Here is an 18897-nt window from a genome sequence, read left to right on the forward strand (position 1 = left end):
ATATGTACTAAACAAGGCAATTAATTATCTTATCTGACTAAGCTAACATTTTGTCACTCAATTGAATGACTCATTCACAAACACCAATAATCAGCAGAGCAAATGGCTAACTAACACAATGTTAGGGACGATGGGACCACCACATGGAGGACCCCCCCCCCCCCCACACACACACACACACACACACAGACAGGGTAAGGGCTCTAAAGAGAAAAAGTTGACCTATGCAAAATGGATCAAAGTGCTCAATGGATTCCTTGCAAGAAATGTTGAGGATGAGGGGCCACAACTCATCGTGTCAAATCCGTACACCAAAGTCTGCCAGGAAAGTATGAAAAAAGTCAAGAAGAAGCCCAAATGTTGAAGGGATAACTACTATACAAGAATAAAACCACAATTTGGTTGAAAACGTCCTTCTTTCACAACTATAATGTTGTACATGAATAAGAGGAGGGGATATATATATATATAACAAGGGCGTGAACACTTTATGGAGATGAAATTTCAAGAAAAATCTATGGCACATTTCGAGCAAGTATTAAAATGCTCATTGTCACTACAAGCTGGGAATTTATTTGGCATTCACTCCGCTCAATCCAAATCACATCTTGGCTCTCATTACCATTTTGTTGTGGCCCTTATTAGACAGCTTTGCAGTTTGCACACACATGGCAAATGAAAAGGAAAGAAGGGGAGGGAGAGCGAGCGAGCGCGCGAGCGAGCGAGGGAAACGTTGAAGAGAGAAAAAAAAAAAGTGAAGCGCTTTTCCTATTGCTGTCCACTAGCAACCCCTACTGGTCAACAAACGTTTTTTTTTTCTTTTTATTCCAATGACGTTTTTGCCCTAAACGACCCTTGTTCTTCCTTGATGGCCACCGTGATTAAATCTGTATCATAATATATATATATATTCTTATAAATATATATTGATAGATCATATACACAAGCATGGTCAAGAAAAGACTGCATAATCTCTATATTGCCAAGGAGAAAGTGTTTTCAGTGTTCACACTCATTCATCATGTCAGCAACTTCTTGTTTCCTGAGTAGTTCTTTTTTTTTGCATGACCAATCCTGGGCTATTATTTTATCGCTACACACTAGCTATTTCAGCTAACTGGTGGAAAATATCACAATATTAGTATCATCGCAAAAAGAATACGACACTTTCTGAAACGGTTGTAATTCATAAATAAAAAGGAAAATCAATATCAAGGAAATTAACGGTGTGGAACGAGCAGTGGCATCACAATCAGTCCAAAACTAACTTTGACCTTTGTGGTCTCATCTGAAGCTTTGGCTGCTCGGCGCTTTGGAGACGGCGGCGACGGCGGGGCTCGGCGGCTCGCCCACGTCGGCCAACAAGCCGCTGTACCCTGAGAAGTCGGACACGGGCGTCCTTATCGGTTCTTCTGACTTGAATTGCGATCCGAAAGCCTGCGCAAAGTTTTCTATCTGGTAGGGGCTGGCTTTGGAGGAGGAGGGCGGCAGCGGCGGCGGGAACGCGCCTACCGTTGCGCTCTTGCTGGCAGAGGCGTTTAGCTCCTGCGAGGGGGTGAGCTGGTGGTGCTGGTCCAGGAGGTGGAAGGCGGACTGAGGCGAGGACGGCCCAAAGCCGCACTCCGAGTAGAGGAAAGTTCCGTAAGGGGGGAAGCCGGCGCTGTGGTTGCTGCGCTCCAAAGCCTGCAGAAGGAAGCGCGAATACTCGTTTGTCACCACGCCCTTGTCGCCGGCGTCCGGGGCCGGCTGGAGCGCTTCCACGTGCGGCTCGCCCAGATCGAAATGGATGTCGTGGTGGTGGTGCTGCTGCTGCGAGGCGTCGGGTTTGTTGGTGTACTGCTCCAGCAGGCTCTGCAGAACCTCGTCGGGAATGCAGGACTTGTCCATGCCTAGTCGGCGTCCGTCATCTGAAGAGCGCGGGGTGCGGGGACAGCATGTCGTACTCGCTGTTGACGACGTGACGTTTGGAGGTACGGCGCTTTTCAGGAACTGCACGCGTCGTCGTAGTTGCCCCGTCTTTTCCGTTTGTCTGCATGAGATCGGTCGCCGGGCCTCCACGGAATCCACTTTCCCGCTTTTCCGATGGGCCTTCTTGAAGGCCATCTTGGGGGCGCGGCCCGTGGGTGTTGCACGCTGGGACCCGGCTCGCTTTGATTCTCCAACGGTTATGGGTGGACGCCGTAGGCTCCGTTGACAATGTGAGTAGCACTCTCAAGCCGCGTCCTCCCCTGCTTCTTCGTCTTTCGGCCGCCTCCCTCGGCGGCATTTTGGACCTGCTTTTTTTTCTGGCCGCTTCCCTGAGTGATTCCGTAGCTGACCGTGTCCACGCGAGCCAAGTCCAGCACGCTGGGATCCGGCACTTTCCTCAAGGCATCTCCGCACGTGCGCTTGTGCTTCAGCAGTCGATCGGTCCTGGAAAAAAACTGAAGCGGACAAAGAAATGTTCAAAAAGAAAACAAAGAATGGATTGGCTTGCTCGAAGTGAAAATGTGCCACCTGTTGGCAATTGTCACATCTGTAGGGCTTCTCGCCGCTGTGCGTGCGCTTATGTCTCTCCATGTGGTACTTCTGGATGAAGCGCATGTTGCACTGGTCGCAGCTGAAGGGCTTCTCTCCTGACATCATCATCCCACAATGAGGTGGAAAGTCCAGCTTACAAAAGGAATCAATCGTGCCGTGCCGTGACTCACCGCTGTGGATCTTCTCATGTCGCTGCAGGAGGTACTTCTGGATGAAACTCATGTTACACTGGCTGCATCGGAACGGCCGCTCACCTAAAAGGGGATGGACGGACGGACGGACGGACAGACAGACACAGACAGACAGACACAGACAGACAGACAGGCAGGCAGACAACGTCAGTCGGCCTTCTGGGCTCACGGGCAAAATATCAGCGGCGTGCGTCGGCGTTACCCGTGTGAATGAGGACGTGTCTGCGCAAATGATAGGAACTCCTGAAGGCAGCGCCGCAGTGCTCGCAGATGTGAGGTTTACTGCCCGGCGACACGCCGCCCCCCCCATCCGGCAACGGCTACATGCGACGTTGGAGTGGACAAAGGGTTACAAAGACTCGGCGGCCGGCGTCTACCACAAGTGGCCTCAATAGCAAGGCGTCACAATTGATTTGATCAACTTGAAAATCAAGCGTGTCCAACCTTTGCCTCGCGCCGCTTCTTCCTCGAGCGGCCCTCTTGTCCGTCAGCGTTTGACCTGCGACCTTTCCTCCCGACGGGCTCCTTTCCCAACGGACTCGGCAGCTGCCGGCATGACAAAGGAGGACGCGTGCGTTTGTCGACAAGGCCGGCCATCCAATTGGCTCTCTGACTACGATGGTAAGTTGCCGTAAACCAAGAAAAACATCTGTACAAGTATACACATCTTTGTTTTGGCTCGCTCCAGATAGTATTAGCGCAGGTCACGTTGGCTTAACCTCGGGAGGCTGCCGACATTGTCACAAGCGTTTGAACCGGCACAAAAGATGTCTGAGCGCCCACAAGACAGCTGTGGCCCGGCCCCAGGGAGGGAGGGAGGGAGGTAGGTAGGGTGAAAGAAAAAACTACGGCCCTCCTTCCTTCTATTTTGCATGCAGAGCTGGCTCCAAAAGTGAAGAATAGCTGGCAGGCATTTGTAAAGGTAACGCAACCGACTTTACTCACGTCAGCCGCGTTGACGTCGTGCACGAGCAGGTTGTGGTGACCGACGGCGACCTCCAGCAGCCCCGCCGGGTAGAGCGGCAGGCGGTAGTCGTGTTCGCTCACTTTCTCTTGCTTGATGGCGTGGACGTAGTCGCCCGCTCCCGGCAACCCGCCGCCGCCGCTGTAGTCGGGCGAGTCCCGCTCCTTCTTCAGGATCATCTCCTGCGGCCCCACGGAATGCAGCCGGGTGAAGCTGGTCACGGGCGGCAGGTGGCTGAACATGATCATGCCCGCCCCAAAGTTGGCATCCACCACGCCGCCGTTGGGGCGCAGCAAGTCGTTGCCTAACTTGTCTCGAATGATGCTCATGCTGGCTGGGCAAATCTACGGCGTGCAGTTCCGTCTCATCCTGCCAGGAGAAAGGCGTTACAACATGAAACTTGACTGAGGCAGGCAAACCCCTTTTTCAAATTGAAAACTAGGCTTTCAAATGAAAAGTAGGTGTTGCTGGGTTTTGAACATAGAACGGATGTATGAAACAAACAAAGGCAAAGGTGGGATAAACGCTGCAATTTGACGCAAAAGAGGCTTCAACTGGATGGATTCAATTTGTGGGTCAACAAAAGGGCTGCGTTCTGGCACGGGGACAAATGCAAGCGCTTCCTGTCTGGCGGGATGGGACGGGACGAGACAGGACGAGACACGCCATTCATTCCCCGCTTCCCATACAACGTTAATCTGTCCAAGGGCCCATGTCTGATCCAGTCATCCTATTTGCATGAGGATTATATGCCAATGATCACACGGAATACACACATCAAATGGTGCGACAAACTGCTTGCTAATGATGGTGTCCAAATACAAATGATGGGGAATTGAAAAAGAGAAACTCCTTCATTGTGCACATTCATTGAAACCTTTAAGTCTCCTATGTTGTAAACCACGGGTGCTCAAACAGGTTTAGGGCATCGTTTGCTTTTGATCCATTTTGACATAACAATCACAAATGGGCCCTTGTTTAACAATGGTGATCAATTCCTACTGCAACGATGTCATCCCAATTTGAATGCAAGTCTAAACGTGCCATCGTCTCTCATCACTAAGTCACGCTAAAGCTACAATTAGAGTAAATATGCACAGGAAAGTGCACTGCCCAAAAAACGACTTGCTCAAACTCTTACACAGCATCTGTAGAAATCTTAAACTTGGGATCCAAATTGGCGCCCCGAAGCCATAGTTTGCAAAACACTACTGATCCCATTCATAGCTCATTAGCAATGACAGACCCAGTACTCGCATTTATGACTCACAATTGCAATGAAATGGAGTGCGGTGCTTTAGTCTTGGTTTAATCTCGCTGCTCTGTAGAGGCAAGAAGGCTAAGAATGATGCTAACCATCTCGCGGGGGCCCTCCGTCCGTCCGTCCGTCCGTCCGTCCGTCCGTCGTCGTCTTGTTCTTTGTGATGCGGGACAATAATAAATGCACGCACGCATTTTCAACAGCGCCCATCAGCCTCACCACAGCGCGCAAACAGCAAAGCCTTCAGAAATCTGACAAAACGTGCAATGTCCTGGCTTGGATCTGTGGCCAGGCGCTACAACTTGATCCAAAAGTTACCCGGAGTGTTGAATTTGAAGATCGTAGAGGAGGGACGCTTGCGATCAAATAACCAAGGACGAAAGAGCAACTACTACTTTTCAAATCAAAAAATGGAATTTTTCATTCATATTTACTGATTTGGCGAGAGCTGGTGATTCCGTTTCACCGGACACCGGAGCGAGCGAGCGAGCGAGCGAGCGCACGCGTTGGGTGGAGGGCGCAGCGACCACGGGCATGACCCACAATAAAAGTCCCGAGCGAACAATATGATGCTCCGTGCCATTAGCTTAGCAATGCTAACCTAGCGGTGGGTGACTGGGAGACGGCGGGTCAGACGGCGGGCGGGCCGGCCGGCGGGCGGTCGGTCGGTCAGACGGCGGGCGGGCGGGCTAGGGCAGCTTTTGTTGTCTGTCCCGCACGAGAAGTTTCAACTTTCCGAGACGGAGCCGCTTCGAACCGGACTTTTTTCCTTTTCTTTTCTTACCCCAGCCGGCGTCTCTTACCGGCGCCTGACCACTACAAGCCGCTCCTCGGATCGGCGTCGTCGGCGTTCCGTTTCTCCCCCAAATCTAGAGGCAAAACATTGTTCTCTCGCTGCTCCCGGGTTCTTCCATCTTGGCTGCGCGCGGGGCATTGTGGGTCTTGTCCGTGCTCGCACGCACGCACGCACGCAGGCGCGCCCGCCCGCCTGCACACGCGCTCCAAACATTTGACTGTCACGATTATGGGCCAGAATGTAGTTTTGCATTGAAATGGCTTTATTAGTTCTAAATGTGTAACAACAGATGGAAATCAGTGTCGTCCAAGTCTGATAGTTGTTGACTACAGATTAATAGTTGAACAGAGGGTGTGATTTACCGAAGTCAAATTCCTTGTTTGGCACGCTCAAACATGGCGAATAAAAAACTCTTGAATCTAATAGTGGAAATGTAGTCATTTTAGAGCATGGACTGGCAAGTGCATGGGAGAGTGTAGGAGGTTAAAAGTAGAAGAGCAAATCCTGAACACTGAGCCCTCCTCAGTGGGAATGAAGACATCTCAAAAAATAAGCTTACGGCAATATACCACCCACAGTCGCAGAAAAACTCCAAAAATCACAATGCGAGTGACCAAGACTTTTGTTGCCTTTAATGTCAGAATACATTGAAAAAAGTCAACACAGATGATTTCCACATTGTCTCGCGCTGTCTCTGTGCACTGACAAAGGGCAAGAACGTGACGAGTAGAGAAGAGCCTGCTGCGTGCACGCACACCTTCTCCAAGGTGAAGCAAACAAAGGCAGGAACGTGCGGGCCGGCCGGCCGGCCGGCCGGCGCCCTCATGAGCGTATCGGATGACGAAGACGCTTGTACATCACTGATTCATAATTCAGAACCTCTTTGTTTCTTCCGCCTGCTCGCCATGAATCTAACGAACAAAGCATGCGGCGGATGTTCCCAAAATAAAGAAAAGTGAGCCGCGTAACAGATGGCGTTACCATTGCTCTAATCCTCCCTCAAAGATCACAGTTCCCTCTTGTTGGGCCAGAAAGTTTGGACGAAGCCAGGAAAGAAAAGAGTAGACAGCTGTTGTCATGACATTCAACTTGTCCCGACGCACAGGATCTAAATCGGTATTTCTTTGCATTCTATTTTTGTTCTGGTGTTTTGTTATTATTTAGTCGGTAAAAAAACAAATGTGGCTCATATTATTCATGAGTGATTAGTTACGAGCTTTCGTCACGGAACGAATTACACTCGCAAATAGAAGGTTGATCACTATGAGGGAAAAAGGTACGTATCGCTGAGGAATGTAGCTGCACTTTGGTCAATCTGCCTCTAGATGGCGCAATCGGCCACTAGCTTTCTAAAACGCGGGAGTGCTATCCTAACACTATACTACGTATAAGCCCATTGGAAAAGGCCACGAGTTATGTACCAAAACGGGAATTAGTGGCTCCAACTCGCATACTGATCAAATCGGGCAAATGAAGCAATAGGAGGGACTATTGCTGACACACGTGGTCACGCGTAACTCTCCTGCTCTCCTTTCTCTCGCCCTCTTGCACGCACGCACGCAGGCAGGCAGGCAGGCAGGCACACCTCCTCATCCACCCTCCTCCTCTTCCTCTTCCTCAGATGGAAAGGCAAGCTTCGACCGGTGGACTAAGCGCAAGCACTCCCCGTGCGTAAAGGGTGGTGACCATGGCGCCTTTTACGCGCCGCAGGTAACCGGGGAAAACGATGGAGTAGTCGCTTACTTTGTATCGCGCTGAGATGGCGGCACTTCGCAGGAAATTCGGCGAGGACTACCAGGTGGTCAACACCAACCGGGCTGGGGGCGGCGGCGGCTTTTCGGTTCCGGCGGCCAAGAAAAAGAGGCAGCGCTTTGTGGAGAAGAACGGCCGCTGCAACGTGCAGCACGGCAACCTGGGCGGAGAGACCAGCCGTTACCTGTCGGACCTTTTCACCACCTTGGTGGACCTCAAGTGGCGCTGGAACCTTCTCATCTTCATCCTCACCTACACGGTGGCCTGGCTGGTGATGGCGTCCATGTGGTGGGTGATCGCCTTCATCCGCGGCGACCTGCAGGAGGAGCAGCAGCAGCACGCTGGCCGTGACGCGTCCTACACGCCGTGCGTGGCCAACGTGTACAACTTCCCGTCCGCCTTCCTCTTCTTCATCGAGACGGAGGCCACCATCGGCTACGGCTACCGCTACATCACCGAAAAGTGTCCCGAGGGCATCATCCTCTTCCTCTTCCAGTCGCTGCTGGGCTCCATCGTGGACGCCTTCCTCATCGGCTGCATGTTCATCAAGATGTCGCAGCCCAAGAAACGCGCCGAGACGCTCATGTTCAGCCAGGACGCCGTGGTCTCGCAGCGGGACGGCCGGCTGTGCCTCATGTTCCGCGTGGGCAACCTGCGCAACAGCCACATGGTATCGGCGCAGATCCGATGCAAGCTCATCAAGGTGAGTGAGATGGACAAAGTAACTCCCATTTGAAATTCCACCTCCAAAATGAGACAAAAGTTCTCTCCAAATTCTGCACGAATGCTACGTCCGTTTGTTTCTTTGACAAAAGTCACAAAGTTATCTTGATATGCATTGGCAAAAGTCTCAACATTGCAGAAGCTTAATTGGAGCCTGATTAAGCCTTTGGCAGGGAATTTATAAAAGCAAAAATATGGTGGCTCAAATGGGATGGAGGCGGCAGCTATTGAATTTCCTCGTTGGCCTACGAGCATTACGCTCAGGCCACGTGGACTGATGCGAGCGAGCGAGCGAGCGAGCAGGTGTCATTGCGCAGCAGACGCTCAGCTTTTTAGGTGGAAGCAAACAGCTCACACGCTGGCTGCATGGCCTTATCTGCTATCAACCGGCCAGCAGGTGTGAGATAAGAGGCTGACTCCACCGTGCCGTGCCGTGCATGTCAGGTAGGTGTGAAAGCAGGAGCACACTTGGCCTTCCAAGAGACACGAGTAGCCCAGTGAGTCAAATAAAGCTCTCCCGGGAGGGAGCCAGTGCAAAACATCAAATTGGATTTATGGCACCTTGGGACTCACTCGCACGGAAGCTTTTGCTTTCAACATCTCGGACGACGGCCGCCTCTGCTCAAAACGGCCATAATCCAATTTTACCCCTGGAATCTTTCATCATCTCTGGAAGATGACCATTTATAACGTTGATGTCGTAAATCTTTTTTTTTTTAATCTACTGTGTGTTTTGTTGGGGGAGCAACCTAAAACCTGCAGCGGAACAAGAGAGCAAAAAGGATTGACCGAGCGGCTGCTCTTTTAATTATCATAATTGACTTCCTTTCCGCATTCAGCGTGCAAAAAGGGGCTGTAAAAAAAAAAAAAAAAAGACAAACAGCATTAGCTGAGAGCTGCTTCTCTTTTCTCCATACTGGAGGCTTAATGATGCGTGAATGAGGAGGAGGACTTGGACTTTTTCTTTCTTTCCACATTGGCAAGCATAAAGCATCAAGGGAAGAGATTTCAGGTCGGGAAAAAGCAGCCAAAGGTTTGCCAATGACATCAAGTGTCTTGCCTTTGTGGATGATTTCCACTTGTTGTCATATTCATTTCAATTTGGCGAGGGAGCGAAAAGGCCAGCAGGCAGGCCAGCAGGCAGGCCAGCAGGTCGTCGGCCAGTTGCTTCTTCTTTTCCCCACTTGCTTCTTTCTATTGGGCAAGGTGGCGGCTCTTGACTCACGGGCCACTCTTTTGACTTTTGGAGACAATTCGTACGTCCTATTTTGAAAGCCAAAGAAAGGGCCCTTCTGTGGCGGAGCAGCCTTCCTTATTCCTCCGCCATCTGTTTAGCGTGAAACAATAGCGGCTCTTTGGACAGGAAGTTGTTGGCGTGGTGGTGGATAATTGGCGGCTGACAGCTGTCAACAGGAATGAGGAAGGAGGTGGAAGATGAGACCAAAAGGAGGAGGTGGAAGATGAGACAGACCGTCACTCTCAGTGAAAGGCCCGCCCGCCAAAATGACGCAATGGTGCAAAAGTTCACATTTCTCACATTTGTTTGAGGTATTGCAATGGATTCTGAACAAGAGGGATGCAATTATGAATGCAGGCCAGAAGAAACGCCGGGAATAAAATACAGGCAGGAAAATGGGCACACTTGGAAGGAGCCTGCCTGCCCGCCCGCCTGGCCTGTGGACAGACGTCCACTCCGTAAATCCATTTTGTCAATGTGACAGAGACAAAAAGGAGCTAAGGCGCCTCCACCGACTCGCCGCTAAGTAGCTCACAAGTGACGTGCGTGCGTGCGTGCGTGCGTGGAACCCTGCGGCACCCCTCATTCATATTCAATTGCAGAGGAGGGGGGGGGGAGAGGCTGCAGGCCAACGAGGGCTCACTTGGCGGGATGACGTGCAAACCTGCAAGAAAAAGACCTGCATGCTTCCATGACAGGACAGGACAGGTGCATTGAGCAGACATCATCTAGCTTTCTCTATGATGCACAAAGGCGTTAGCATGAATAACAGGAGCCATGGGATTGCATTAAATGTTCCATATTTAGGATGCGTCAAAGAGCGAGTGGCCCTTTTTCCACTGTGGATTAGTCCGAGTCTCGTTTCTTTCTAGCGCTGGCCATTATGGTTCATCTCTAGAAGGGGAAAAAAAAAATGGGATCGCAGTAATAATGATCATATTTGTGCTCGGGTCGCTGTGTGAATAACCACCATGTGCAATTTGCTCAATATACAAAGAAGCAATTAGCTTTGCTTTTTGTTTCGGTTCATCCGTCATTCAGTCTCGCCAGACCCCCGAGGGCGAGTTCCTGCCCCTGGACCAGTGCGAGCTGGACGTGGGCTTCGGCACAGGGGCCGACCAACTCTTCCTGGTCTCGCCGCTGACCATCTGCCACGAGATCAACCCCAAGAGCCCCTTCTTCGACCTGTCCCAGCGCTCGCTCACCGGCGAGCAGTTTGAAATCGTGGTCATCCTGGAGGGCATCGTGGAGACCACCGGTGAGCCACCACCCAGTGACCTGACATATTAATCAGTCAGCGCAGATAGAGCCACTTTGAAATCGCATGCAAACGGATCAAATTGGGCGGCTTTTTTTATTCCTGTGCCATGCCGTGTGACACCGTGACAAATGTGGCAAGCCGTCAACTGAAAAGCGGAATGACCGCATCGGAGTTTTGGGGGGAGATCATGTTCAAATAAGGATACGATAGCAATCATAATAGATATATAGTAAAAGATCATACTCAAAGCTCCAAATACGCTCGACTCTCTTGATCACCAAAACGGCGGCAGTGGCGTCAACTAAAATGAGCTTACTGCCACTTTTTTCTTCCCCGAATGCTGTCAGTGGGCAATTTGTCCACCGAAGGCCGGCGTATTTACCGCAAGACTCTTTTCCCCGCGGTGTGCTCCAAATAAATCCCTCCTTTCTATTCTCTTCCCCAGACAACACTCACTTATAACCCGCTGCTAGAGGACACAGCGGCCAGCTCAATAGGCTTAGCACATTTCAAAAGAGCGGGGGCGTTGGATGTATAGAGGCGGGCGGGGGGGGGGGGGCGTTGGGCAGGCCGGCCGGCGGGCTTGGGCAGGCTTTGGGCGGGCTTGGGCAGGCTTTGGGCATTGGGCTTAGGCAGGCTTTGGGCGGGCGCTGTGGCCACGGACGGGGTCTGCGTTGTGATGATAGTGCCATTAAAGCAGCGTGCCACTGCAAGTTTATCGCTCGCTATCCCTCAACTGGAAGGCTTTATCCACAGCCTCAACTTTAGACGCATTACGCTGTCCAAAGGAGGATTTGAACACTTTTGCAATAACACTCGACTCTCTTCATGCTGCACTACAACATTGTTTTGGTTGCAGGCATGACGTGCCAGGCGCGCACCTCATACACAGAGGACGAGGTCCTGTGGGGACATCGCTTCCTGCCCGTCATGTCCCTGGAGGAGGGCTTCTTCCGGGTGGACTACTCGCAGTTCCACAGCACCTTCGAGGTCCCCACGCCGCCGTATAGCGTCAAAGAGCACGAGGAGAAGAATTCCTTGCCGTCGCCCGCGTCCACGCCGGCGCCGGCCGAGAGCCGAGGGGCCCGACGCGACCGCCTTTTCTCCGTGGACTGCATCAGCGCGGCGGCGGCGACCGCCGGGGCTCGGCTGCCCAGCAAGTTGCAGCGGATCAGCTCGTCCGGAAAGGAGGACCTCCAGAGGAAGGTGTTGATGCTGAGCTCGCAGCGCTCCGAGAAGGCCTGCAGCACCGGGGACCTGCCGCTCAAGCTCCAGCGCCTCGGATCCTCTCCCGGGCCCGACCGCTCGCTGGAGGCGGGATCGGAAGCCGTGTCCCAGTCCGCCGGGGACCTGTGCCAGCACAGCCCGATGAGCACCTTGTGCCCGACCCAGCCGCACGCGCGCAGCCCCCTTTTGTCGGCCGGCGGGAGGCCCCAAGACAACCTGCCTGCCAAGCTGCGCAAGATGAACCGCTGAAGTTTGGGGGGGGGGGGAATATGTGTATATATCCCAGATGTTGAATGAACCCTGAGCAACTCTGACGTAAAGGCAACATCGGCAATGATTCACCAAACCGCTCAGTGCCATAGGAGCCTCAACTGACGACATTCCACCTGAATGTCGCGTAACAAATGGAGCGACCGTGCTGCATGTACACAAATCTTAGTTTTATTCATGAATAAATCATAATCACCCTTCTTGCGTCAGTCAGTCATCAAGCCAATGTTTCCCAAGCCTTCCTGAACCGAGACGTATTTTACACGGGGCAAAAAAGCTACAGATGCGATTAGTTCAAATGGAATAACGGAGAGTTGACATCATGTAATACAACAAATATACATATCATGTCATAAAAGAACGTAATGCAACCCCGAGGGAGCGTTGATATCTCTCGTTCACTCTCAATGAGGATGACGTTAACAACAAACATCCAACAACCAAAGGCAAGCAGCGATCAATGCTCTGGGAGCGTTTGCCTGGAACGGCCCACTTGGAGGAAGGCAAGCTTGCGTCGCTCCCATCGCTCATTACAAAACCATTGGCAAACAGCTGTTAAAGGGACGAAGAAGAGAAAATACTAGATAAGCTGTGCTTTTCTAAAATGATCCTGATGCCCGCTATACTTCATCCAGTGGACACTTGAATCCAATGACTGCTTGTTTCTTATCAACACCTCCATTTCTTTGTTTTGACGTGTATATACGTATGTCTCATTCATACACATTTGTTTTGATGCGCGTCTGAGTCGCACACATGCCACACTGAGTGAGTGAGTGAATGCGTGCGTGCGTGAGTGAGTGAGTGAGTGAGTGAGTGAGTGAGTGAGTGAGTGAGTGAGTGAGTGAGTGAGTGAGTGAGTGAGTGAGTGAGTGAGTGAGTGAGTGAGTGAGTGAGTGCGTGCGTGCGTGCGTGCGTGCGTGCGTGCGTGCGTGCGTGCGTGCTTGCTTGCTTGCTTGCTTGCTTGCTTGCTTGCTTGCTTGCTTGCTTGGCTAATTGGGCCGCCTCTGGGTGGCTAAAGGAAGTGGGCCTCAATGAAAGGAAAAACAAAACCAAACAGGCGTCTGCCATCAATCAAATGTGAGCATTGCCGCGCCAACCGCAGAAATTCACAACACGAGAGTCGAAATTGGAGTCGGATTGGATTCGTAAGGCATTGTTTTGCAGCAATCGCAGCGACATACCGATATATCTTGCCAGTGAGAGCAATGCCGGCAGCCACGTATTGGGAGAAAAGCAGATATGAGCATCTACGACCGCTCTCAAGAATCAAGGTAGCTGGGGGGGGGGGGGGGGGGGATCAATAGCTTCTGATGGAAGTTTGGCCTCACAGGGAATCGATACACGGGACGGAGACCTCCCTTCATCGTGCCGACACCTCCGGCAGGTCGCGCCTTTGTGTGAATTATTCACACCGCGGCAACCCGCAAATGGGACTCGCCCAACGTGAACATTCCAAGCGATCAAAGGCCAGGCGTGGAGAACATCTGCGGCCGCCCGCTGCAAAAGGCAGCCAGGGGCTTTCAGGTATCCAATTTTCATTCATGCCAACGCCTGCGTGGCTGCCTGCGTGGCTGCCTGCCTGCGTGGCTGCCTGCGTGGCTGCCTGCGTGGCTGCCTGCCTGCGTGGCTGCTTGCGTAGCTGCCTCCGTGGCTGCCTGCCTGCGAGGCTGCCTGCCTGCGTGGCTGCCTGCCTGCGTGGCTGCCTGCGTGGCTGCCTGCGTGGCTGCCTGCGTGGCTGCCTGCGTGGCTGCCTGCCTGCGAGGCTGCCTGCGAGGCTGCCTGCCTGCCTGCCTGCGAGGCTGCCTGCCTGCCTGCGAGGCTGCCTGCCTGCCTGCGAGGCTGCCCGCCTGCCTGCGAGGCTGCCCGCCTGCCTGAGAAAGAGGCCACATTACATACAGTGAAAGGGGTGAATTTGCCAATGAGCTAGGAGAGGATTTGCAGCAATTCCTCCAGCCTCAAAAAGCTATTCCACACTTTGATGTGGGTGCCCTTGGTGGGAGAAACAATGACAGGCTCGAGAAACGACTGTCGCCATGGTCATGTTGATCATAATGCTACTTACAACAATAATAACAATCATAAGTGACAGCACCCTGCAAACACGCTTGATTGTACTGCCGTGCCACCATGCTGCTTTTGTCCATTTAAAAAGCTCTTTTCTTACTGTTGGACAATGTCCATCTCATTTGTCTTTCTGCTTATGCTCCCCCGTCCCAACGGTCACGTTAGCACATTGCGTGCTTTTTCCCAAGCTGGACAAATAGCTGGTCTGGTGCTATCTCTGCTGCGAAATTGTACTTGTCAAACACACGCGGCGGCGGCGGCGACGACGACTGCAAAAAAAAAAAAAACGCTCCCATGTTGCCCGAGTAGCCCATTCCTCTTCTGTAACATTGATGCTAGCCTGTCTATGTTAGCATTCATGAAGTTAGCATACTTTGGTTAGGCACAATTACTATGTTTTGGTTGAACTGTCTTTCCCAAATTGAAGGCAGCACTTAGCAGCTATTGTACTGGCAACAATTGTTGAGTATGATTCTAAAATTGTCTTTGTCCAATGAAAGGCCTCCCATGTAATAGACACGTCCCTCCCTCAGGTCCATCTGTCATTGTACTTCATCAATAATACATGCATGCATGCGTCCAAATAAATAAATATGTCTGTTAACAAATAATGAAGTGTTTGTCATGAAAAAAAGTGGCGGCCTCATTTGTAGGTGTCAAAGTATAATTAATGCGCATAGCCAGCTCACGCCGCAACTGTGTCCCCACCCAGCCCACGCGCCTAATGAATTACTTTCCATTGAGTACAAGCTCTTTTGTTCTCACTCAAACGCCCGCCGCACACATAAGCAAAGTGAACGCAACAAAGTGATCATCTTTTCTCATTGGCCAAAGATGATCACTTTTTGGAGCAAATGGCTGCCCATTCCTTTCCACTTGACGTCTGATACGCTTGCTTCCTGGGAAGAAGTGATGGATGATTGGGTGACGCTGTGATGATTTTAGCGGGAACAGGAAGGGCACACTGGGCGGGCTTTTTTTTATCGCTTTTTCTCGGCCGCCTGCCGGCTTCCTGCTGTCGCCGCTTGATGCGAGAACTACGTCTAGCCAGTCTACAGTCTACCCAGAACTACCCAGTCGCCGATACGGACGGCCCTATCGGAGAAGCGCTTATGTTAAGCACACCAAAACTCCAACGTTAGCCCAGTTCCGCCGTTCCGTCAGATAATTCCCACATTGAGATTCATCGCCGCTTGTTTGCCTCCCGGATCTTTTTTTTTTTGGCTTCTTTTCACAGACAGGCAACACGCCACACGACAATTAGCCGAGTCGATGGCCGTCATAGTTATTCATCAATAATTAGTGTTTGTGCCGGCACATCCGGAGCAAACGTTAACATTAACGCACGAGCTGCCGCCGCCGCCGCCGCCGTGTTTCCCTTCTGACAATTTAAGCAAAGGCTTAATCGCTCCATTAACATTGCAACGGTGGGACGGATGCGCGTTGCTTCGACATCCCTGGAAAATGTCTCGGACAAATTGCGACCCCCCCTTTATCCAATTTTTAGTTGATATGGAATTAAGAGAGAGAACCATTGGTGGAGAAAACATAAGGCTATGTTTTGAAATGGAAAGTGGCTGACAGATGGCTCGTGACACGGCTCCAGTCGAGCGTCCAAAACTTTGTGTGCCATTGACGGGAACAAAAAAGCCAATAGAGCAGAGGGAACGTGTGACACCAGCAGTCTCATCTCCCAGCAAAGTATGGATTCTATCTTCTCTAGCTAAATTGTGAGGAGAACAGGTTGCTGCCGTCAACAGATGGAGCCACTCAAATGTGGGCAATCCAAGCGCTCAATGTGAATGCCCCGGAGCCAGTCTGGCTGCGCTGGCTCCTACCTGTGGCTGGCGTGGCGTGGCGTGGCGTGGAGTGGCACCCACCGGAGGCCCCAAAGCAATAACAATGCAAACATAACGGACGGATGGTTTGCCGCTTTCTTAATTATCCCTCCGTCGTCGTCAGCAGCAGCAGCAGCAGCAGCAGCAGCAGCAGCAGCAGCAGCAGCAGCAGCCAGCGTCGGCAAATTGGCCTCACATTAAACACGGAGCTTTGCTTCTATGGCCACAGGAGGGGGAGAGGGCTGATCATTTTCATTCCGTGGTCCTCAGCTACGACTACAAATGCAATTTAGCTCTGATGAAATAATATCCTCTGAAAAGACAATCACGGCGGGGAGGCCGCAGCGGCCGCCCTTTTCTTCTTTATGATTGTGAGATGGCCAAGACACGAAGTTGTCTTTTTGTGTATAAAATAGGACCAAAATCTGGCCACCTTGTTTTTGTTATTTGATGGCGCGGGTCTCGGGATGAGACGCTCTGCTGTTTTTCCATTTGCTTCCCCCACACTTCAGTGGCAGCTGCCAATTGGAAAAAGAAGGAACATTTCTCACGGGGGGTCTGGCACCCGGGGTCCCTTGGCGTGCCACGACGACGGTGTGACGACAGCGCTTCTTGGCAGGAAGAAAAACCCTAACCCAAAAAGAATAGAAGGCGACTGACCGGTGATGCTCGTCAAAGCGCAGCGGGTCCTTTTAGCCCACGTGACAGAGCGAGAAAGGCCTCATTCTGGCAACGGAATGAGGCGGAAGCTCCCAGGGAATTCTGTGCACTGACCATTTTACACTCTAAAAAAAAGAAGAAGAAAGAAAGAAAATCGCAACTGTACACATTTTTCTATTTTTGTTGTTTTAGATTTTCTAAACTTGATCATGTTCTACTTTAGTTGCTTAAGTTATATTCATTTTATAATTGATGATGGTCATTATCTTTTATGATCATTATTAGATGACAAAAAAGCCTTGGCTAAAGTGAACATGTTAGTTCTCTAAACATGTGTGGTTGTATTTATCCAGCTAGTCTTTCTCACCCATCAGTGACTTCAGGCGCGCCCCAGGGCTGTGTCCGAGGGCCCCTGCTTTTTATCATCTGCCTCCTCCTCGGTCAATGAATTGTTTGGTTTTTTCCCCCCATTGCTTCGTGAACGACGTGGTCGTTGTTCTTTGTCCTTATATGTTTTCATATTTGGGGTAACATAGAATAGATCTTTGTCATTGTCACATGTACAACGAAATCACGGGAAGTCTGCGTGCGGCTGCTCGATTGCCCGCGGTCTGACTTTTAATGAGGTCGTGTCCGATGACGAGTGTCTTCCGCCGGCAATGGCTTGGCTTGCTACGGCCAGCCATATTATTCCTTTCATGTCGCACTGGCCGGTGCGGCTGGTTCTCATTCATTGAGACTTTTAAGATGGCGGCCAAAATTCCTTTCATGTATAATTGCTCTGTTTGGCCAAGGACGACATCTGAGACCTCTTTGTCTGCTGTCCTTCAACCTTTTGAAGACTCCTGTTACCAAACGGGTTCCTTTCCAGGAGAAAGAACTCCATTTCGGGTCTCTTTTTCGAGACCGACTTTGGGCTTCAAAGACAGCAATTGTGTTTCAAGTTGTTGGCTTTCAATTTGAAAACATGCTTCGAGTTTTAAATGAAAGATTCAAATGATGTTTAGCCTTTGGAGCAAGGCTTACGCTTTTAAAGAAGGCCTTCCAAATGTTAAGATAGGCTTTGGATGACGTGCTCCAAATGAGGCTTTATGTTTAGAAGTAGCTCAAGTAGGGCCTTCATTGGGACGCACAAGCCATCCCCAATAACGTAGGATGATGCAGATTAGCTCCTGCCTCCTCCATGTGTCGGCACATCTCGCTTAAATTAGAAACTAAAAAAAGGTCAACGGACGCCGGACAGCATCCCGGCCTCGTGTCCCATCCGCCCGCCACGCTCGCCTCCGGGCCGAGCGAGCCGGAAAGGTCGCCCTCCTCCGAGGATTAATATTCAAATCGGAGCCGTGCGTAAACAGCAGCTGAGGCCCCCACCAAACCCAAGAAGGGCAAATATTTTAGCGCCGCCCGCAGACGTCGGCCACCAGGCGCAAAAATCCATTTTCATTTTCAGCCTACCGTAACTCAATCCAAAAGCTTCAATTTGCCGGCGAGTCGTCAATTCAAGGAAAACACTGGCGCGTGACCTCAAAAATGTTCTTAAAGCCACCGAGGAGGAAAGAAAAGTTGAGGCCTCGGGATGTTGATGTCTGGCAACAAGGCTAGAACAAATTCAACAAGACTAGAACAGTTGGCCTAGCTAGCCAAAGCTCATCTGGGCGGAGGAGGGCCCGAGTGGATGCGAGTTGCACGCACGCACGCACGCACGCACGCACGCACGCACGCCTGGGATTACAAGGCACCGCCCTCCCTCCAGCCTTGATTGTCGGGCTGCCGCGGAAACATCTCTGCTCTTTTGCTTTGCAAAGATGAACTGCTTGCACAAAGTCATCGGGCTTGCTTTGCTTGCTTGGTGGAAAAAGATGCAGCATTAAAAGCCTCAGCAGATGGACTAGTCCTCCACACGTACAGCATATGCACACAATACGCTATAGGTTTATTTCTCCAAATGGGCTTCTGTGTTGTAAATGTAAAGTTTTCTTCTTCAACTCCAGCCAGCCTCAATTTGGTCGGTCCCTGCGTGTGCTCAGCGATAAGAAGCGCCAAGACCAAACGGCACTTACTTATCCCAGCCAAAGCCACAACAGCGACGTTAGGCGCGTGCGTCTCTCTCTCTCTCTCTCTCTCTCTCTC

General features: G+C 51.3%; 2 protein-coding genes across 3 annotated transcripts; one reads left to right on the top strand and one right to left on the bottom strand.

The window, feature by feature from the left end:
• Nucleotides 1-590: 590 nt before the first annotated feature.
• Nucleotides 591-5607, bottom strand: znf281a (zinc finger protein 281a). Its single transcript, XM_037256975.1, is given in 8 exon segments — nucleotides 591-2123; nucleotides 2126-2423; nucleotides 2497-2615; nucleotides 2691-2774; nucleotides 2914-3031; nucleotides 3156-3257; nucleotides 3657-4044; nucleotides 5538-5607. Coding segments are annotated over 7 exon segments (1908 nt in total). The 5' UTR covers nucleotides 4005-4044; nucleotides 5538-5607; the 3' UTR covers nucleotides 591-1284.
• Nucleotides 5608-7227: 1620 nt separating this feature from the next.
• On the top strand, nucleotides 7228-12402 carry kcnj19a (potassium inwardly rectifying channel subfamily J member 19a). Of its 2 annotated transcripts, XM_037257075.1 has the most exons (4): nucleotides 7228-7442; nucleotides 7509-8187; nucleotides 10486-10702; nucleotides 11565-12402. In XM_037257075.1, exons 1-4 carry the CDS (start codon nucleotides 7420-7422, stop codon nucleotides 12179-12181), a joined length of 1536 nt encoding a protein of 511 aa, XP_037112970.1. In that variant the 5' UTR covers nucleotides 7228-7419; the 3' UTR covers nucleotides 12182-12402. The 2 variants fall into 2 exon arrangements, with proteins under 2 accessions (XP_037112970.1, XP_037112971.1); XM_037257076.1 differs by having other exon boundaries at nucleotides 7229-8187.
• Nucleotides 12403-18897: the final 6495 nt, after the last annotated feature.

The sequence above is a fragment of the Syngnathus acus genome, chromosome 8, assembly GCF_901709675.1.
Source record: "Syngnathus acus chromosome 8, fSynAcu1.2, whole genome shotgun sequence".
NCBI classification, from domain to species: Eukaryota; Metazoa; Chordata; class Actinopteri; order Syngnathiformes; family Syngnathidae; genus Syngnathus; species Syngnathus acus.

Excerpts from the sequence above, each read along its gene's own strand:
- kcnj19a (XM_037257075.1), top strand. The coding sequence starts at position 7,420 with ATGGCGCCTTTTACGCGCCGCAG. Across the intron at positions 7,443-7,508 it reads GCGCCTTTTACGCGCCGCAG|GAAATTCGGCGAGGACTACC; the intron begins GTAACCGGGGAA and ends GGCACTTCGCAG. Across the intron at positions 10,703-11,564 it reads GGGCATCGTGGAGACCACCG|GCATGACGTGCCAGGCGCGC; the intron begins GTGAGCCACCAC and ends TTTTGGTTGCAG.